The 22,075-nt window shown below is 38.0% G+C and overlaps 4 protein-coding genes across 4 annotated transcripts; 2 read left to right on the top strand and 2 right to left on the bottom strand.

Annotated features, from left to right (window-relative positions):
* Nucleotides 1-1,737: 1,737 nt before the first annotated feature.
* LOC116215341 (ADP-ribosylation factor GTPase-activating protein AGD5-like) lies at nucleotides 1,738-5,776 on the top strand. The gene is made up of 11 exons (XM_031551018.1): nucleotides 1,738-1,978; nucleotides 2,762-2,820; nucleotides 2,915-3,005; nucleotides 3,267-3,321; nucleotides 3,430-3,520; nucleotides 3,679-3,901; nucleotides 4,348-4,522; nucleotides 4,626-4,804; nucleotides 5,000-5,236; nucleotides 5,325-5,383; nucleotides 5,463-5,776. The coding sequence occupies exons 1-11, from the start codon at nucleotides 1,928-1,930 to the stop codon at nucleotides 5,572-5,574; spliced, it is 1,332 nt and encodes a 443-aa protein (XP_031406878.1). The 5' UTR covers nucleotides 1,738-1,927; the 3' UTR covers nucleotides 5,575-5,776.
* A 2,240-nt stretch (nucleotides 5,777-8,016) lies between these two features.
* LOC116212884 lies at nucleotides 8,017-10,071 on the top strand. The gene is made up of 2 exons (XM_031547615.1): nucleotides 8,017-8,790; nucleotides 9,062-10,071. The coding sequence occupies exons 1-2, from the start codon at nucleotides 8,130-8,132 to the stop codon at nucleotides 9,472-9,474; spliced, it is 1,074 nt and encodes a 357-aa protein (XP_031403475.1). The 5' UTR covers nucleotides 8,017-8,129; the 3' UTR covers nucleotides 9,475-10,071.
* A 3,263-nt stretch (nucleotides 10,072-13,334) lies between these two features.
* Nucleotides 13,335-15,416, bottom strand: LOC116213288. The gene is made up of 9 exons (XM_031548165.1): nucleotides 15,234-15,416; nucleotides 15,080-15,157; nucleotides 14,933-15,007; nucleotides 14,783-14,860; nucleotides 14,437-14,710; nucleotides 14,213-14,312; nucleotides 13,921-14,098; nucleotides 13,737-13,816; nucleotides 13,335-13,612 (listed from the first exon to the last, which is right to left on the bottom strand). The coding sequence occupies exons 1-8, from the start codon at nucleotides 15,322-15,324 to the stop codon at nucleotides 13,806-13,808; spliced, it is 885 nt and encodes a 294-aa protein (XP_031404025.1). The 5' UTR covers nucleotides 15,325-15,416; the 3' UTR covers nucleotides 13,335-13,612; nucleotides 13,737-13,805.
* Nucleotides 15,417-15,495: 79 nt separating this feature from the next.
* On the bottom strand, nucleotides 15,496-21,424 carry LOC116213289. The gene is made up of 6 exons (XM_031548166.1): nucleotides 20,927-21,424; nucleotides 16,795-16,876; nucleotides 16,536-16,628; nucleotides 16,302-16,407; nucleotides 15,817-15,894; nucleotides 15,496-15,738 (listed from the first exon to the last, which is right to left on the bottom strand). The coding sequence occupies exons 1-6, from the start codon at nucleotides 21,052-21,054 to the stop codon at nucleotides 15,647-15,649; spliced, it is 579 nt and encodes a 192-aa protein (XP_031404026.1). The 5' UTR covers nucleotides 21,055-21,424; the 3' UTR covers nucleotides 15,496-15,646.
* Nucleotides 21,425-22,075: the final 651 nt, after the last annotated feature.

The following is a 22,075-nucleotide window of genomic DNA, read 5'->3' as shown; positions in this document are numbered from 1 at the left end:
ACTATGCTGTATACCTTAAGAATATGAGCGGGTCCAATCGTTTAGTTTACTTAATTTTTCTAGCTCCCTCATTTTTTTTAAGTGAAATAGAACTCAAATATTTAGAACTTTCATTACGAATCTATATTGAATATACATGGATACTACATTTATTTAATTAGTAGTGTATATATATAGGAGCAGAATTATGAATAAAAAAAGAAAATCTAAAAAGATGATTTTCATTTTATAATTGATAGAGTGTAGTTCTGTTTGGGTCTTAATAATTTTTCTACAAAGGTACTATATTGTATTAATTAATATAGCTACATAGCAAACCACGCTCAGGATTAACATCGCGGTGAATAAAACTAAATAGGAAAATGCATGTGAAAATTCCAAAAAACTTCTTAATTTTAATAAAATAACGAATAATAGTATCCAGCTTAAAATTACACCATATATAATCCGTCGTAAAGCAAAAATCTATACGTAAAGTAAAACTCACTTGAACAACATTAAATGTGTTTAAATTAATACACTTCGAATTAGAAGAAATTTTAATTTTAATTTTCGGAATTAAAAATTATAAAAAAAACTAACTTGAGTAGTATTAAATGTGCTTAAGTTGATGCACCTGAAATAGAAAAAGAAAATTATTTTAATTTGGAAATTGAAAAGTAACTTATGAATTTATTTTATATCCACGTATATATTTAACAAGAAAAAATAAAATACAACTTAATTTTTTTCCATAAAAAATTATAAAAACCCTCCTTTGCTAGCATTACACGCACTTAAAATAATGCACTAAAAAATATTTAAATAATATATGTGATATTTACTGAATCTGGCTGATAGCTGAATATATATGACCCTAACACTTTGGTAGTGGATTGTTCCTTGAGGGTAGTTATATTAATAACCTTAAATAGCAACCTATCATTCCAAGATTGACCTGAAAGTGACGACTTTAATTCAATAGTTCAACACTCAATTAAATTGGACATTGGAGATGCGGTTAATCCTAATTCCTCCTCCTCGTCTGTTTATTTATTTATAAATATAAATATAGTATCATAGTGCGGGGAGGGGCATGGACTTGGAACAGGGAGCCAAACTTTGGACCGTGTCATTCTCCAACTGGGCCATGGCCCGCCCACCAATTTCATGCGCCTTTTCACGTCAGAATTTGGACGGACCGCTCACGCACGAGTCTCAGTCCACCACTCCCTCACTCCCATGTGTGAGACAATGAAGGGAATGAAACAATAATAATAAATAAAATAAAATAAAAAGGAAAAGAAAAAACAAGAACATAATTTCTTGTCTATTGTGAATTCCAGATTATTCGAAGATCCCCTTTGAGGTCAGGCAAGTAGACGACCTGCTTTGATCGTTTGACTCTCTCGAACAGCATAACTGATGGTCTTAATATCAAATTAATCCGAATGCCACCTGATCGTAAATTTAAAACAAAATATTAAAAGGAATTTATTATGATTTGCAAGAAGCGAAAATAAGAAATTCAATGGGGTCACCAAGCTAAATCTTTGTACTCGAGGTCCAGTTGATTAGCTGAAATTAATCTCGTTTAAACTTGGCTCGATCGTGCCCTCGAGGAGAATAATTTTTATCTCAGCTAGAAAAATATTAAGGAAAATCGCAGACAAACATTAATGGAAAATTCATTAATGAAAACATCATCAGAAAAAAAAAAAAAAACTTCCAATTTCCGACAGCGACTCTCCTCTGTCTCTCTCATCTCATCGCATTCTTCCGTCGCGGAAAAATCAGCAGTCAATTGGGGAGAGTGAGAGAGACAGAGAGCTGACGGTCGGGGAGACCGATCTGAGCTCAGCTCGACTCGACTCCATCGTCGACCTCTTCTCCTCTCGGTTGATTTTGTGTTTGTTAGCTCAGGACTCAGACTTCTCTCCCTCCCACCATGAACGAGAAGGCAGGCGTCTCCAAGGAGCTCAATGCGAAGCACAAGAAGGTAATCTCTCCAGGGCAGAACCTCGCTGAATTTGATCGATCGTGTTTGACTGACTGACCGCTCCTCGCTCGCTATTGCTGACTTCTGATTTATTGGGATGTCTTATGTGTTTTGTGTTTATGATGTTATTAATCTCTAGTCCAAAACCTGATCTCTTTTTATCTCTTCTTGTTCTTCCGTTGGCTCACGAAGTTTGATGCGAGGCAAAGACTATCTCCATATGTGCTTCTGCGAATTTGATCAGTGTTTTTCTGTTTGAAGAGGAAGTGATGTTTCAAATATATGAGCTTTTACAACTTCCTTTTTTGTGGTGGACTAATTTGATTTGTTACCGTGAAACAATTCATACTCTTTTCGATTTGGTTTATTGTTCAGCGAACTGATACTTAAGTTTGCTTATATACCTGTCTGTTGGATGCTATATGCCCATTTCTTTAGTTCGCACATCACGACTATGTTGTCTATGGATGAAGATTTTTACTTAGTGTATCTTTCTCATGTCATGTCCACCTCTTTGAGTCCTGAGACCACTGCATTTCATGATTCAGTCTATTTAATGTTTTCCCCTTGTGAGCTCTTTGATGGGAGCATCTTAATATTGGCTCTCGAGCATGAACTTCTGGTTTCATTTGATACAAGAATTGCATATGTAAAATTATACCTACGGTGGTCCTTCTAAAAATTTCTTCTTCTCTCATTAAAGACCAGTTGGCTTGGACTCTGGGAGAGAAAATCTCCTGCATATTGATCACACTTTGATCTGATTTGCCTTTAAATGTGCAGATCTTGGAAGGGCTGCTCAGATTGCCTGAGAACAGAGAATGCGCTGACTGCAAAACCAAGTATGCATCTGGGATTGAAAGATAAAACATTTGTGTAATTCGTATGCACTTTGTTACCTGTTGTGAGTTGCTGATGATAATTTGCTATCTGCAGAGGTCCAAGATGGGCTAGTGTTAACTTAGGCATATTCATATGCATGCAGTGTTCAGGGATTCACAGAAGCCTTGGTGTTCACATCTCAAAGGTGAATTTTCACTTTGGGTGGATCCCACTCTGCTATTTGAAAAAAATCAAAATTTTCGAATTCTCTAGGTTGCCCGTGCTTGTATTAAGGGAGAAAAGCTTTGATTAATTCACTGAAACTGATGAGACGATCCAGTCAGCTTTTATGATGTCATTTTTTAAAAAGGGGCAACCTGAGAACAGTTTTTCTTCTTGATTAATTTTCTTAAATACTTTGCATGATCCAGACAAAAGGTTTAATTATGACGGCTTAATCATGTAGGTGAGATCTGCAACACTCGACACATGGCTTCCAGAGCAGGTTGCCTTTATACAATGTAAGCTTTCAAACTAGGTCCTGAGTTGTTGATGTAAGTTTTGGCCCTTTTTATCCGAGATTGAGAAATAGCTTGCTCAGCATCTTGATGGTTTTTGCTGCCGTACAGCCATGGGGAATGAGAGGGCTAATAGCTTCTGGGAAGCAGAGCTGCCTCCAAATTATGACAGAGTTGGGATTGAAAATTTCATCCGTGCAAAGTATGTCTTCTGATCTCTAAAATTGTTATTGCTATGCTATGATTTTGGGGACTGCTGGTCTGGGATGAACGTGTGTGTCTGCGCGCGCGCGCGCACGTGAGCTAAGCTAAACTCTCATTCACCTTCATTCTTTATTTGGCTTTTGCTCATGATTAAAGGTATGAGGAGAAGAGATGGGTACCGAGGGATGGAAATTCCAGGTCACCTTCCAGAGATCATGAGCAAACAGATCCTGTGGATCTGCCTAGACCTGAACAAAGAAGTGAACATGCATTAGTGAGCAATTCTGGGAGTTCATTTGAGCATAGAACAAATACTCATGCTTCTGGTACAAAGGGAACAAGAACTAGAGTACCTGTTTCTCGGAAAGGACCTGAGCAGGTATTAACCCCTACTCTCTAGAGAATATCAAATTGTTGAGAAAAGTACCTGCTTTTAACTTGCAGAAAGGATCAGACTTCTGAAATGCTTTCTAGCTTCATATACTTAGTCAGACTTCACTTTCTACTCTGAGAGACCTGTGCTGCACTTCTAGACATGTTACAGATGTTATTTGTCCAAGCTAGGATTAGACAATTCAATATGCCTTGAAGAGTCATGACATATTTTCTAGGTTAACTATAACAATGCTTCTGGATTTAGGACAGCATGATGACTTATCTGGAGTCTTGGGCTATGGAAACTATATTCTTAGAACAGCGTGATTTCATTACTGCTCATATCATCCAGGTCATGTTGAGTAAAACAACTGGAGTAGATGAACCATAATCTTTTGTTTGTATGCTTGTTCATGTGAAATGTAACTTCCTTGTCAACTCCTGCGACAGGCTGTTCCAAAGAAAGAAAGATCTCAAGCAAGGCAAGAAGCTCCAGAACCTGCTTCGGCTGCACCTCCTCCAAAGACAGATTATGCTATTGACCTTCTCGACATTCTTTCCATGGATGGTCCGACTGAAAATGGCTCAGACTCTGCTCCTATTGATGATTGGGCAGGTTTTCAGTGTATGTTCATTTGTCTGCTAGTCTGTCGCAGGCCATAATGAAAGCAGCCTTTTTCCAGTTCTCTTTATAATGCTTGAAGATATATCTGGCACTTGTCATGCAGCTGCTGGAGCTGTATCAACATCTGGAAATGATGGATCCAATCCCCAAAAGCCTGCTGAGGCTAGCCCCATGACATCATCTGGAATAGAGGATCTATTTGAAAACATGTCTCCTATAACTCCAGTTACAGAGAAGCCTGAGAAAGATGTTAAAAACGATATAATGAGCCTTTTTGAGAAGGTATATAGCAAATAGTTTCGGTACTCTTGCACGAAAGTTACACAGCGAAAAGTAGTTCTTAAGTCCATCCCTTTCAGATTTTTTTTACTTATTTAATTAATTAAGTATCATAGTTAGATTGGGCTATTTTTTTTATTCGAATTAGCTGGCAATACATGGATTATTATAATGGTCATTTTTTTTTTTTTTTTGCAGTCCAACATGGTATCCCCATTTTCCATGCATCAGCAGCAACTCGCAATGCTAGCACAGCAGCAGTCTCTCCTAATGGCTGCTGCAGCCAAATCTGCTGGTGGAGATCTAAAATTTGCCAGCACCTTGCAACAAAATGGTTCTAAAAGCATGACCTCGATGAACTGGCCCAATGCGAGCTACCACGTGCCAGGATTGACCCAAGTAGGAGCACAGCCCATGCTAAAAAATCATCTTCAGGTAGAACTCTTGATATGTGTATCCTTGTTTCTCAAGCTGCTCGATTTTGTGCTTAATTTTTTCTTTTATCTCTTTGTTCTATTGTTAGGCTATGAATGTACCCGCGTCAGATCCACTGGGAAACTCTATGCCGTACCAATCCAATAGGTATGCTATTGTCACCTTCCTTATTTGCGAAGTGATTAAAGCCATAACAGTTTCAAATCAAATGATTTTCCCCATGCAGCTATCACACTCCGGCGCAAGCCACCCCAGTTGGATCAGCTTCTTCACGGACACAGCCAGGGAAAGACTACGACTTCTCCTCACTCACGCAAGGGATGTTCTCCAAACGCTGACACTCCGACTCAGGCTGCTAGAATTATACATTACGATGTTAAAGTATCCAAAAGTTAAGAGGGGATCATTAAATGGAGCTTTCCCTCTGTAAACTATTCTTAAGAGGTTGAATGGATTTGGTCTGTTCTCTTCCTTCTTCGATGGGTTTGATTATTTGTATGTGAGCTTTTGAAGCAATAAAAGTTGGGGTTTTAGATTGATTGTGAAGTGTTATTCTTTTTAGATTAGGACGTGTTCTCGGCTTATCGAAGGGGATTATTTTCTTGCTCCGTAACCTGTTAAGTCCATGTTGGGGTCGGCCAGGGTGTTAAAAATGCTGCCTGATTTTCCTGTTTGGCCGAATTGGGGTTGGCCACGTCGAGAGTTTGCAACCAATGAGATGTGATTGTGTGCTTGTTGCTTCGGTAGATGGCTGCGCAGTATATCTTAGACCTTTCCGAATTCTTTTTCCACACCAAAAGATTTGACACAAAATTGAAGACTTTTAAAAGGAGAGGTAAGGTTAGTCTAGCCGCAAACGTCATCATCGGCCCGTCCCGTCGTCAACTGCAAGATATGCAATCATTGAACCCAAAAAGTTTGCTCGTCTTTTTTTTTTTTTTCTTTGACGATCTCTTCTTGGTGACGGTTTGCTCGACAGTTTGCTTATCTCCTATCAGGGAAGAAAAAAAAAAGTTTGCTTATATGGAGACTGCCGTACTTCCCCGGGTGGAGAGCAACCCGAAAGAATTCTCGAAGATAGCCGAAGTATCTATTAATTTGTCATGCTGGCTGGGTAAGTTGTAGGAGGTTCGACTATCATACACTGGGAAAGGAGATGCTCGTCTGCATTGCATTATAATAGTAGAGAAGTGGAAATCGTTCGTGAAATTTTGCAATGATTGGGGTTGATAGTCGATAGTTGATAAGTACGTGCTGTACTGAACTATCAGAGTCGGACGGACGGTACAGGTAGCCATGAAAATGAAAGGCATGTCCATGAGCAATTATGAGGTTTGGCTAGGTTAGTCTTTTGTCTTGACTTGGTAAAAGAGAAGAACAAATCTGCCATGGATTTATATCCATACATTGTCAGAGTGGTAGGCAGGACTCAGGAGGCGTTAAACCGACCATGTTGAATTACACTCACGCCCACATAATGCACATTGCGTATTAAAAGTACATCTCTTGAAGGCTGGTGCCTTCCATGTCCTTATCATCGGATCATTACCGAAATGAGCACGATGCAAAAGAAAAGATAAACATGTGCTCGCCCTCCGACTATCTTAGAGTCCGTGTCACGAGGATGTTATTTAATCTCAACAAACCGCCCTCCGACTCTTCATTTCGCATTCAGTTTTGGCTTTCGCCTTACGATATGATGATGATGATGCATGGAGAGAAGTGAATTAAATAGAAAGTAATATAATATTATATGGTTAGTCAGTCCAACAAGAAGCATCCACTGAACTGGTCGGCTCAAAGGCCGAAAAACTTTTAAGGATCCTCCTGACTTTGCTCTGCAGGTCCTGGTCTGGTCTGGTCGGGTCGGGTCGGGTCTATGATATATATAATACATCTATATTTACATTATACATTAGTTATATGATATTATTATAAGCTTGTATGTCTTAAATAATAAAGAGTATCGCTACCTAATAATACATATCATTTTTCTTAACCAACGGTTGTAAATAATAATAATAATAATAATAATAATAAGTGAACATGACAATGCATATATGTTTCATTCAGATTTTCAAGTACCTGTAAACTGCATCAAATGCAAATACAGTGCATGAAAAATAAAGTAAAGGACATATTTTCCCTAACGTAGCAATTGGGAACATGGCATATAATACGCTTGGTGGTCGTGAAAATGATATTCCAAAGAAGGAATCTTTGAAGTTGTCCACAGATTCGACGACACTCATCCATTTAGATTGACGAGATTGTGAAACTAAGGGACAAGGGACTTCTTAACGATCGATCTCTCGAAACATCCACGCATATTGATACCGTAACAACTGACAAAATGAACATTTTGATTCAATCGACTCTACCTAAAAAAGGAGATGGCAACTTCCCAATTGCAGGCAGTTCACTTGCCAATGTTACTTACAAAAACAGGAAAAATATTTATTATTAGTTAACCGGGGGGGGGGGGGGGGGGGGGGGGGGGGGGGAACAAAAAACCGCTCCAGTTGTTGCTCCCTCACTGTCCCACGCGTGTATATTGCACGTGCCTAAGAAACAGAGTCTAATTACGTGCCCATGTGTAGCTGTGGGCCGCACCGTCCCTCCCCTCTCGCCTCCCCGCAAATTCGAACGGTCAAACAAGCTCCATTCCTCAAATCCAACGGTCCCCATTCCACGACGGCACTATGCTGACTGACATCACCCCCCATTGTTCTATATATAATTGCCCTGCCTCTGCTTTTGCTCTATCATTTTCTCTCCACTTTTCTCTCTACCTCCGAGGAAGCGGCAGCCAGGAGGATTCTTCTCGAACATTGGATTCTGCACACCGGAAGGTATATTCCGGCCAGATTGTAAAGCTGAAAGACGACCGATAATGGCTATCATCTTCCCGAGCTCCGGCAGCGGGTGGATTCTCTCTCTCAAGGTGCTACTCACCTCGGCCACCGTCTTACTCATGGCGGAGCTGATGAAGACAGTGGTGCCGGTGGTTACGGATTTCGTCGTTACCGAAGTCCCGTCCGTCTACGACTTCCTGCTCTCCTGGCTCCGGCCCCCGTACCTGTACCTCCTCCTCAACTTCATAATCGTTTCCATCGTCGCCTCCTCCAAGTTCCAGCACAAGGTCGAGGAAGCTGAAGCGCCTCTCGTGTATCCGGCGACTGCTCCTCCTCCGGTGGAACCGGTCAAGGTCTCCGGCGATGTGCGGATGGAGTACGCTCCTTACAGTGCTGTTAACGCTCCGGCAGCCTGGAGCGGCGCCGTTTATGACGAGAGATCGGGGAAGGTCTCTGTTTCCGATCCCGAGGACGTGCTTGGAGGAGGAGCAGAGGCAGAGGCCAGTGCCTCGGACACGGAAGCGAAGAAGGTGAATGACGATGATGAAGTGGTGGAGGTTCTGAGGCCGGTGGCCGTGCCGGAGAGTAACGATTCGACCGATTTCTCGTTCATGAATCTGAACGAGAAGGCGGAGGAGAAGAAACCTCCGGCGTCTGCGAGGTTCCCTGCGCGCAAATCACTCAAATCCAGCCCTGAAGGTAAACCTCTGATTCAATATCCTCCCAGCCATCGGGAAAAATAAAAAAACTGTTTCTTCCGGCTAGCCACATTGCCGGCGACGACGGCCGAATGGGCCGTTAGTACTAATTACCACCGTCTGGACCACCTCGAGCCCCACAAATCTGCGGGACGGGGCTCTGTTGAAAAGACAAATGCCGACCTTATCTAGCTAGCCGTAGAATGAGTGGCAGGAGCCGTAATTAACTTGGAATTTCTTGTCGTCTTTTGATATGATAATATATGTTGCAGCTGGGAAGGCGTTGGGAGTGTCAAAGCCGAAGCGGCAAGACACTCTGGAGAGCACCTGGAAGGCGATAACGGACGGCCGCACCATGCCGCTGACCCGCCACCTGAGGAAGTCCGACACGTGGGACGCCCGCCCCCGCCGGAACGACGAGAACGCCCCTCCTCCTCCTCCTCAACCCAGGATGAAGAAGTCGGAGACCTTCAGCGACCGCTCTGGCGTGGCAGATAACAGCAGCAGCCCGTCGCTGAGCCGGTCGCCGGGGTCGGGGAAGCTCAGGAGGGAACCGTCGCTGAGCCAGGATGAGCTGAACCGCCGGGTGGAAGCGTTCATCAAGAAGTTCAACGAGGAGATGAGGCTGCAAAGGCAGGAGTCACTGAACCAGTACCAGGAAATGATTAGACGAGGCGCGGCTTAGGAAATTTTGATGCCGCGGAATTTACCAGCCATGGACCACCTAATGCGTTCTTAGCTTATTCGACTGAGACATATTTGGAGGCACGGGATGGACTCGAGTCCTGTTTGTCGGGTGACATGGTTATTGCAGAAGTTGCAATGTTGGAGGAAAACGTAGAAGGGGTGGACCTCAAACGTGGTTAGATGCATGTGAAGAGGAGGAGAATTTTTCTGATTTTGATCAGAATTTCCTTAATTTATAATCCGAAGCTCGTCCCAGATCGAGTGGCACTTGTATCAGTCAAGGGAAAAGTCACAAATGGTGCAACACTATTATGCCACATCAACTATGGGAACTCAGTATTAGGTCATGGAAGTCCAAAAATGGGATGTTTAAAAGCATATATATATATATATATATATATATATATATATATAGATAAAAAAGACTCTTAAGAAGTTAAATTTTGAAGATAAGTGCTTTTATCATGAGGAGAGAAATATAAATAGATATGTATATATTTTTAGAAGTTGTTCATTCCTGATATACTTTTTTAATAAATACGATGAAGGTCGTCCAAAGTTCTTTAGGCTTTGGGGCGATGATAAGGTTTGATCTTTTGATTTTGTTAGTTGTATACTTTTCAACTGGTATAAATGTTGTAAATTGAATAATCAAATAAACGCTATTAGAATTGATTTGAGTTATTTGTCGATATTATTGATACATTATTCCATTGTAACATTAGTATAAAACTTATGCAGTTCCTTGAGTCAAAAGTACAAAAATTTTGTGTCAATTTGATTTATCGAAGTTAGTAAAATATTTCTTTATCTAAGTGTTAATCAGAAGATTATGACAATTTTGATTTTGTTGTTATGTTTTCATATTCGGAATTTATGTGATCATATTTAGTAGTTGCAGCACTATTTCGATAGATTGGTTTATTTGGTCCTACTCTTTTTTAATCAGTAGGTTTTCATCAGGTGCAGGTCTATCCTTTACCCGTGGATACCCTATCCATAATCACCAATACATGGTGCAGTTTCCAGCAACTTGAAAGATAGTATGGATCATATATCTTATTCTCACTGCAGGTCCCTCATTGCATTATAATATACTTCACTTTATCTCAGAAATACCCATAATATACTTTATTTTTTCCTTTTAATTTATAATATAAAATACATCATATATGCATCAAGCAGCATGCCACTCAACTTCAAAATGTACATGCCACATGAAAAGGATATGACCACAGTGAGGGAGTGGGAGAAAAGTGAAGGGCATGACTCAAGGAGAAAAAAGGCTTGACAAAATGAACAAGAGAGTTTGCTTTTCCTTCTCCCTCTGACCTTACCCTACTCTTCCATTAGGACGAGAGAAGTTGTTCATAGTCTCAGCAAATACAAATCCCAGAGAAGCTGTAGCGTTGACAGAACACTCAGAGACTGAGAGACTAACCAGTTTTTGAAAATTTTGAGAAGACTTTATGATCCAAATAATATTTGATATTTTTGAAATAAATGAGTATTTATTTACCAAAAAATAAATGAGTATTCATAAATATGATCTAATTATTTATTTTTACTTACTTTACTGTTGAACTTCAACTAATAATAGTCATATATCTGATAAAATATATTTTTATCGATTATAAATTATGATTTATAACTGTCAGATTTAGGCATATGATATATAATAAAATTGTTAAAAGAAAAAAGACATCATGTTTATATGTAAGAAAATATTTTATATTTTCTAATTAAAGAAATATGTTCAACCGCTATATCGACAACTATATATATGGAATGATATCGTGAAATATTTGATGAAATAGGAAGTCAATATATGGTGGATGTTATAGATGCTGTGAAAATGCAATAGAAAATTCACTATATATGCAAAAAAGATGCACATGAAGACACATTCTCTATATTACCACATATAATATATTATTGCAAAATATATATGGATTATAGATGATGTTTCATTTATAGAGAAAGTATCACGTTAGAGAAAAAATGGAATAGATAACGTAATTATCATTTTAAGTTTAGGAGAGAGAATGTTTAATGTTGGAGAGATAAAAGTGAAATAGAAAATGGAATACCATTTAGGGTTTAAGAGAGAGAAAATGGAAGAAATAGCGCAATTATCATTTATGATTTATAAAAGAAAAAGTGTCATGCACGCAAAGCGGGCGGAACCACTGTTCACAGTTTAGAAGAGAAAAAGTGAAATAGAGAGCGGAATGACCAGTTAGGGTTTAAGAAAAAGAAAAAAATCATGTTAGAGAGAGAAAGTTGAATAGAGAGCAGAACTACTATTTAGGATTTAAGAGAGAGTGTGTCAAGTAAGAGGTAGCGAAACTATCATTTAGGGTTGAGGAGAGAGAAATGTTATGTCATAGCGAGACAATAAAATAGAGAGTGAAATTACCATTTAGGGTTTAGGTGACTGAAAATGTCATGTTAGACAGAGAAAATGGAATAGGCACGAAAAAAGCAAAATGCCATAGATTATGATAAAATTATACTGATGCTTTTTTTTTGCTCAATAAATTATACCGATACTAATGACTTGTTTGGTTTCAAAGTAGAATTTTAAAATTCTACTTTAACTAACTTAATTCTACCAACAACAAAACAAAATAATTTATACAAAGTCAAAGGGTGGACCTCATTTATACCACTCTTTTTCCACAATAAAACAAAATAACTCATACAAATTCAAAGGGTGAGCTCCATTTATACTACTCTTTTTCAAAATCAAAATCTGATTTTAAAATCCTACTTTGAAATCAAACGCAGCATAAATATACTAAAACTGTTGTTTGTAGTCCATACATGGAAATGAGGACACGTCATATATTTCCCTTTTTCTATTTTCACCCTTTCTTTTCCTATTTTTAACATTTCTCTAATAAACTTTAAATATTTTTCATCTTCGTTCCTTCTTTTGATTTCTCCTCACATCCACAAAAATTTCAAAATTAATATATCTTAGCTACATATAGATTTAACTAATCTTATTGTGTCCTATAAAAGTATAGTAGAATATCATTTTAATACTCATATGCATATTTATTTTCCTCAAAATAATATCATGCGTAACCTTTGTTTATGTAAAATTAGTAGAGAACGAAACAATGAATTTGATACTATTAGAATCTTATAATATTTTTTAATTATGATGTTTCACCTCTAAGTAATCCTACAGTTCTCTATTTTTCTTTTTTACTAAGCAAAATTTATTATCATTAAATCCTTCTCTCTAAATATTTATTTTATAACATCATAAGTAATAAATTCATAAGATCTCTACTAATCGATCCTAAAAAAAGAATAATATTATAAAATTAGTTGGTTTCAGTAAATTTATTGATCAAAGCATCTATATATTTTTGAAATACTTTTGAAGTAAATTTTGGTTCCTATGTTACATTTGGTATTTTATACGATAGCATAGATGTTTCGCGCAACAAATAATGAAATAAACATATAATATAGTTAATAAAAAATATTTGTGACTAGAATAAAATATTTACATAATTCCTTTCTTCTTTCTTCCCTTTTTCTAACTTATTTTCTCTATTTAAATTCTTCCACCACTCAATATAAAAAAAAACTGAGAAATTAATTTTTTTAATAGATTTCCTCCAAATACTTAAAAATAAATTTTTTAAATAGTTTTAGTTTTTAAATTTCATTAATATATATGTGTGTGTGTAAATCTTTAATATTTCATGTATTATATCCAATCTTTGGAAGTTTCAATCAAGAAACACCAATTGAAAGTGTTAAATTAGCTTTTTTGGCGTCTGAGAAATTGAATATTTTGTGCTCAAGACAACATAATGGTGTTTAACGAAAGTAATGTAATATAATACTCATGCATTGTAATCGGGTTGCAGAGCTCCCCTTGTTAACAGTAATTAAGTTCCAGTCTCACATGAAGGAAAATTGCAGTGGGTTCCTTCTTATTTATTTACATTCCACCAGTCCATGTACAAAGTAGAATCCCGAGAAAGTTGTTACTTGTTTATCTCTTTCGAGCAGAAGGAAAAGATTCTGATAACCACTTTGCTCCTTCTGCTACCATCTCCTTGCCGGACTGCTTCGAAATTCTAGATACCAAATGCACTTGATCTCAGGAGCTGAAAGAGACATGTATTAGGATTAATGAACTCTTGCCACTTTGAAGCAGTCAAGATAAAAGGACATCAAGAGCGTTTTCAAGGACATCTCTACGTTGCCTCGGACAAACTTTGAATGCATTACCTTCGGATGCTGGTGAGCACTATGAACCTTTGTGAGGCCGATGACGAGTTTGCCCTCAGGTTCCACCAGTTAGAATGTCACTGAAAGAGCAGAAGGGAAACCTCACTTGCTCAGCAAGAAAGTTCAAACAAGATTCCATGCAGTAGAACATATGCTGCAGAACTACTATATGGTTTGGTCTTACCGGTATCACCAGCTTCCCACTGCATTGACAGTATGCAGTCTTTAGTTCCTTGTAGAGCATAGGGTGCCTCGTCGCTTATGCAGGACTTAGAATGAAGACAGAAATCCCAGTTGTTTCCTTTCATGTCCTGTACCTTAACGGGTAAGCCATTCGGGTCCGGAACTTTTGGAAAATATGCCTGCTCAGGAGCAAGTCATTGCCAAGCAAAAGGAAGATTCTCATTCAAACTTGTTATTATCAGTTCGCAACAAATAATCCTAGGGACTGTCAGGAGGAAGATATTATCAGTTACTTCTACATATTCATGGGGCAGCATCAGCTCTCCCAAGCCGGGATCCGCGTCGCTGAGAGTAAGCAATTTCTCAAACAGAGGAATGATAGCAGCATTCGGGCTATAAGTATGGTCAAGGACTACCTCTTCAAAGAACGTAAATTTGCTAAAGTAACCAGTGATCGGGAACAGATCTCATACCTATGGTTGTTCAATCTTTATGCCTAATAAATCACGGAGGATACTGGGAAGAAATACCCTGCAGCTTCTCTCCCATTAACTTTGCCAAGCATAGTGGATCCCAATGGCCTGGTTCATCAGCCCCAGCTTTGATTTTCGGCTCCAATTTCCTGCGCTCGGAAGAATCTTCTACTCTGGCGTTTTGTAAAGACTCAGGCACTGCATTCTGTGCATCAGATGGAGCCTCGTGACCGAGAACTTGAAGATTTGTCTCAGAAACTGATTCTGAAGGCGCTCTGGAACCCAAAGTTTCAATCTGAACTGCCCCAAGCTCAACTCCTGCAAACATAATATTAGGAACTCGCCTGGAATACTACTACTTTTGGAAACTACAAAAGATAAGAAAACTACCAGAAACTACAACAGCGGATGATTCTGAAGGCATGGCAGAACTTGAAGTTTCTGTCTGATCTACCCCAAGCTCAACTCCTGCAAACAAAATATTAGTAACTCGCCCGGGATACTACTACTTCTGCAAACCACAGAAGATGCATAAACTACCAGAAATCACATCAGCGGATGATTCTGAAGGCATGACGGAACATGAAGTTTCTGTATCTACCCCAAGCTCAACTCCTGCAAACAAAATATTAGTAACTCGCCCGGGATACTGCTACTTCTGCAAACCACAGAAGATGCATAAACTACCAGAAATCACATCAGCAGATGATTCTGAAGGCATGACGGAACATGAAGTTTCTGTTTGAGCTGTCCAAAGTTCAACTCCTGCAAACAAAGTATCTACTGAGAACTCACCTGGAATACTTATATTTTCTGATATCGCACAATATAAGAAAAGTACCATAACTGAGTCCAGCAAATGATTCTAAAGGTACCACTGAACCAGAAGTTTCCATCTGATTTACCCCGAGTTCAATTCCTGAAACCAGCATATTGAGTAATCACTTGATATGCTATTACTTACGAAAACTACAGGAGACAAAAGACTACCAGAAACCGCTTCAGTAGACAATTCTAAAGGCATGGTAGACTCCGTGGTTTCCATATGACATGTTCCAAGTCCTACTCCAGCAAATAAAATACATATTAAGAACTCACCTGAATACTACAACTTTAACAAAATCGCAGAAGATTTAAAAAGAAAAAAAAAACTGCAAATGATTCTAAAGGTACCCGATGTTTCAATCTGATATGCCGCAAGTTCAACTCCTACCACAAAAGCATTAAGAAATATGGAATGCTATTGCGAAAATTTCAAAAGATGAGAAATATACCAGAAATCACTTCAGCAGATGATGTTGAAGGCATTGTGGTACCCAAAGCTTCCATTTGATCTGCCCCAAGTTCTACACCGACAACCAAAACATTGAGAACTCATTTAGAGTACTACAATTTCCGAATATTATAGAAGATAAGAAAAGTACCAGAAACCACTTCAGCTGATGATTCTACTGGTATGGCGGAACCCAAAGTTTCTATATGATCTACCCCAAGTTCAGCCCCTGGGCAACCAAAATATTTAGGATTAGTATGAAACACTACCCCGTTTGGTTTTGCAATTAAATTTTTAAAATTTTAACTCTAACTTTAACTCTACTCACTACACAACAAAAATCAACAATACAATTATTACTTTTCTTTTTTTCTTCAATTTTTTTAACAATTCAATTCAATTTTTAATACTAAATTCTCTCAACTATTCATTATTTTTTCCACAATTCAACAACACAATCATTACTTTCTCGTAACTATTCATTACTTTTTAATACTTTTTCTCATAATTCAACAACACAATCATTACAATCCAATTAAAATCAAAACTCAACTCTACTTAACTCTAAAACCAAACGCACAAGAACTTGCATGGAAAACTACTACTTCCAAAAATCACAGAAGATAAGAAAACTACCATAAACCACTTCCATTGATGTAGCCGGTTCTCCAACTGCAGTAGGATCATCCGGATTTTTCCAAGACTCGAGTGACACATCAGACAAAGGCGGGGAAGGGGGTTCCTGCCATGAGAAAGTTGTTATGAAATACATTTGAAAAGTTAAAATTCATGAACCATCAACGTCTTCTAATGAAGGATCACTCGTTTCTATCAATTTACAACGAGGGTCGGGAAAAGTAAATATCTTACATCTGCTTCACCAAAGCACTCCATGCAGCTCACACCTCCGGAGTCCAGCATTACAAGCTTATGTTGTGACATGATGCATCCACAATGCAGCATCTGAGAAGCAAAAAAAGCAAGAAAAGAACAAGTCAACAAGTGTTTGTTCTTTATATAGAAAAAGGAAATTTGTTCATGCTATTGATGCAAGATTCCAAGTTTGTGGCTCCATCAGTTGTACTCGTAAACCATTTATATAAAGAAAGTTTGAAGAAGGGAGCTTTACCTTATCGCATTTTTCGCACTCTTTCCACCCTTTGCTTTCTCCATGAAAAACTTCACAGAATCTCCCAGACTCATAAATCGCCCTGATGCACAAAAGTATAATTGCTTAAAACAGTGTTAAAGGAAAAGAAATGCAGCAGAAAATATACGATGTACAATAATAAAAAACCGAAGAAATGACAACAGTAAATAATCTTACAGTCGATGGTGTCAGTTTAGAGTTGAGAATGAATACTAGAATTTATGCATTCAATGAATGCCATTTTAACATATATACGAGGATAACAACACTATAACAGGATAAACTAAGAAATATATTTGTATATATACGCTATCTTGTCGATTCATATCTTGGCTGTGATTTCCTAGCTAGTAATGCTATTCCTCCTTAAATGTTTGATGGATGACCGCTATGATGAAGTGTACATTTCGATTCACAATCCGTCACCGTCTATATATCCAGCCGTTTAGTTTCCTTCCTATTGTATTTTGCTTATAGAATGAGATTTCTTGTTTGACATATGATGCTAACGTGGATTTAAATACCCCAAATGCACTAGTGGTAGTTAAGTGACCAGGTTTCCCTGAAGCTTAAGTAGGTAAGATTTTTTGCCAAAAACGCTTATGGCAGACGTAATTTAGCTCACCGGCTCTTTCATGATCATAGATATAATCTACTGAACTACTATATCATATCATTTGCTATCCTGGCATTGATCACTTGATGCATCTTCTAATCTCCAAATAACATTCAACGTGTTTCCCAAGCTATTAGCCTCTGCCCCGTTTGAAATTTGAAACTGATTTTAGAATCGTGATTTTGATTTTAACTCTACTCACTAAATAACAAAAACACACGTTTCCAAGTCAAATTTATAATACCATCTCATTTGTCTTTTTTCACAATCAAAATCAAAGTTACTTTAACTCTGAAATCAAACGCCTGTGGTCTTCATATGATGACATTCTTGTTCCAAAATTTACATTCCATTTTACTAATAGAACACTAATCCCCTTGATGGATGAATTTATTCTACATTCTTCATTTCATCTTATAATCGAAGGATCGGGAACTACTTTATTTGTGGCTCAATTCCCGTTGATGATGTCTTCCTAGAGCTTGGATGCCTATGCGTTCGCCAAAAGCTCCTCGAAAAAAATCGTAGAATGCATTATTTTGCAATGAAGGATAAACTCTTAGCCATCATCTGGGCTTGTAGCGCCAACTCAAACAGGGGATGAAACTTGCAGTGAGAGCTTCTGGCAGCTATTTTTGGAAACATTTGTCACAGTAATGTGATCTCCGTCAGTTTTTATGGTAATGGTGAACTCTCATTCGTTTTGCAACTTGGTTTGAACTTAAAAATGAGATGGTGATTTTTCGTGGATATTTCTGACTGCATATGCACGAGGAAAAGAGCTGATATGTAGCACTATATGCCGACATTCTTCTTTCTTGTGCCGGGGTCATCACTAACTTCTTCTTTACACGTTTGGAATGTGATCGTCACGTTCTTTATACCTCAAGTTAATCCAATCCTTTAATTTCTTCCAAAGTATATGTAGTCTTTACGGTGAAATTCCTTCATGAATATGTTAATTCCATTTACACCGATCACTCCACGGGTAATCTCCTCTCATGCTTAATTATATTCTTTGCACCAAACCAAAAGTTTGAGCTAATTATGATCACGAGTAGCTAATTGACATCATATGCTTAGTGCGCGTCGATGAAACGCGTCTGTAATGAATAGGCTCTTATGGTAGTCCTTCACCGTGAGTTTGCATCCTTTGCTTATCAACGAAGGCTCCCCCGGGATCAAACCAACATAAGAAGGCACATAATTTTTTCCTCCGTCTCGTCCTTCTCCTCTTGTATAGAGTTGATGTATCGTTTCTTGTCTGCAATGTCCGAAGTTTACTTCACAGGGCTTCATGATTTGGCCAAGATTTGATCGGTACAAGATCTTTCCCGCTGTCACTAGGCTTCCTTCTAGTGTTTGTAAAGGCTTTTTTCTCCCATAACTTGATTGTCGTGTGTTCCAATCGTAGGACCGTCACCATAAGCTTGGTGTTTGCACTGCTCGCCGTTAAGTCTTTTGCCGTGGGAAGCATTTGCAAGAGTTTGCAAAGGCCTTCAAACACATCGCCTGTCCGTGCCCATTAGCTTCCGTCATGGCCAAAGCACGATATGGAGATGAATGCTTATATCTGATGCCTTTATTGACGCAATTCATAATTACCATAGTGGAGAGCTCGCTCCGATGGCAAATAGGGCATCTCTTTAAACCTGCAATGCATGTCCCCGGAATAGGAAAGTTGTATAATTGTTTTCACCAGGAGCTTGGTTTTCAAACGGCTTGACCACAAGTCTTTGCGCATAGGAAGTATATTCCGAGAGCTTGCAGATGTCTTCAAGCATATTGCCGTATCCAGCCTATAGCTTCATCATGTCCAATTAATGCTCCCATGTTTCCTTACTAGGGCAATTCCTAGACCTTGAAGAGCTGACTCTACGATGGTGAATAGGGCGTCTTCAAACCTTCTATGTATATCTCCGGGAATAGGAAAGTCATCTAATCGTTTCATAACGGTGTAGAGCTTTCTTCTGGCTTCCTAAATTTCTCTTTGAATGTATTCTTTTTGTTTTGAGAAACTTAGATTTATGCAAAGATGGACCGAGGAAAAGGTTACGGCACAAATTGTTGAGCTTCTTCGGAAATTTATTCATCATCTTTTAAATATTTTGCACTGATCGTGAAATTCATTAACTGTTTAGTTCATCAAAGTTCATAGTATATGGTGTAGATATATCTGTTCTCCCTACATAAAAGTGCTCTGCCTTATGCAGCATCACTTAGTCTAATCAGGCAAAAGATAAACAATGGAAGTTTTAGCCAAAGTGAAAAACATATACATTTGTTTGAAATATAACTTGTCATATCATGTGATAGTAATGTTAATTAAGTCTTTGGAGATTATTGTATATATTGATCCATTTGATTACTCAAATCCATACAAAATCTTCTGCTAATATAGTTTTCCAGCCTGGTTTACTGTTTATTACTTAAAAACAGAGTTTTTTTGCAGATAAGTAGCAGTATTTGTTCTGATATAATTAAGTTCAGGCCATTCGAATGGGAAATAACTCAAAACAGGCAAATGTACGAAGCTATAATTAAGGCACAAGGGCAAAGGAAGTATAAATATATTAATAAAGAGAAATTCCAAAAGAGGAAAAATCAGATATACATCTCTATGACTCAAAAACTATCGACTCGGATAACGGAACGATTCACTTGTAGTTAACAACAGAAGGGTCTCTTTCTCCATCTTATCAATGAAACAGGGAGTTATGCCTATATTGCAGGAAGAGACACCAAAGCTGAGAAGAGGGTGGCAGTTAGTCCGCAGCGACTTAATGTAATGTTCTTTTTATTTATTTATTTCCTTTATAGGGCTTAAGGGTTTTGATTGTAAACAACATTTTAATTCGAACTTTGAAGAATATCGATATAACACTCTCCTGCTATAACCAGAGAAAATAGCATATTTAAAATTACCTTTTTTGTAAAAAAAATAAAAATAAATCCCTGATGTGGAAAATTTGCTTGAAAGAAGTATCAATATTAACATCGCCACAGAAGAAAATATTGCTAAACAATCAAACAAACAGACACTTTCTTCAACTAGAACCATACAAGCAAACAAACTATACGATGAAGTAATATTTAATGTCTCAGAAGAACTAGACCAACCCGCAAAAGATACACCAGGCTCAAGAAAGTCGATAGAAAACCGCCCCTGTGGGAGACAAAATATTCGAATCAATCATCAAAAGACCGCAAAACATCCATCGACAATTTCAGTCAAAAAGAATCCTCAAGAAAAATCCCGAAACTTTATGACCAACACTTCAAGTAAAGTAATCTTCAAATTAGTTTTTGAATGTCACGGTATGTTCCTCCATAGAGATAATATTATACGATCAAATTTAGGCCATTTCATACAAGACGGTTTTATGTTGTTACGTTCTCTCATTCGAGATGTGTCATATAAGAGGATGCAAATTAATTAAAGTGGAGATGCATTACTCCGAGTGTGTGAAGTAGTATTCGGATGTGTTATCTTACGCGCATTCATCGCAGAGCTGAGCGAAGCCGCTACAGACTAACTGCCACCCTTTCCTCAGATTTGGTGCCTCCCTCCTGCAATACAGGCATATCTCCTTGTTCATTGCTGACTTCATGTTCATGGCCATGTCCACGTCCACTGACAGAGAGCTCTGAGCAAAATCACACGGGAGGGAGAGAGTTCTGAGAAGAGAGGGGTGTCAGAGACAGAGACAGAGCAGTCCTGAAATGAAAATAAAATAAATAATTGAGATTTATGTAATATAAGGAACGGTCCACGAGGAAGATACGAGGAGGAAGTCCATGGTGTTGTCACTCACACAATTTCCTTTTGACTGTCAACGAGAAATCGTACTGTACTAAGTCAATAAAAAATTGATTTCTCTCGCCACGTCAGTATGAGAAAAAATTATTTAAATTTTTCTTGTTTTGAGGGGACATAGTTAGCAAATTTTTGTGAATGAATTGAAGAGCAAGAGATGGTCAATCCAAGTCAACTTTGGCTACGTCAATAGAGAAAGAGAACAAAGGGGAAAGAGGGGGCAAAGAAAATTTAATGAAAGTGTTATCTATTAAAATCCCCATTAATGCACAGATTTTGCCTCATTGATGAGATTATGGCTTCCCCTCTCAGAAGAAGACAGTCTTAATAAACACTCCATGCATGGCAGTTTTTAGCATTGAATGGTCAACGGGGTTGACATAACCCGGCAAATGGCATACATGCCCCAAAAAAGGAACTCTATCAGATCACATTGGACTCAGGCCAGCATACTCACGCCCAGCTCGGTGTGCAACTCATGCTATGTTTATTTCACTGTAATGGAATTAACCGTGAATGGAATGAATAAGGAATATAAATTAGTAAATAATAGGATGAAGATTACATATGAATTGACTTGTCTGGCTGAACGTAATGGGAGAGATGGGCATTATGATTCTCAAATTTGGTTTAAGAAGAATGGATAGATAGGTTTAGGATAAAAAAAAACGAAAGTATCCCTCCCATACAAAGAATCAAACGAGATGCCCCGTCCATAAATATTAGAATTTTGTGGAAAAAAAAAGTATTAGAATTTATATATTTAACAACAAATACTTAAATAACTTTTATTTTTTGGCTAAAAATAATATTTATTGAAAAATGAA

The sequence above is a fragment of the Punica granatum genome, chromosome 7 (genome assembly GCF_007655135.1).
Source record: "Punica granatum isolate Tunisia-2019 chromosome 7, ASM765513v2, whole genome shotgun sequence".
Lineage (NCBI taxonomy): Eukaryota > Viridiplantae > Streptophyta > Magnoliopsida > Myrtales > Lythraceae > Punica > Punica granatum.
Note: the sequence above shows the minus strand (reverse complement) of the source record. Positions and strands in the feature narration are given on the sequence as shown.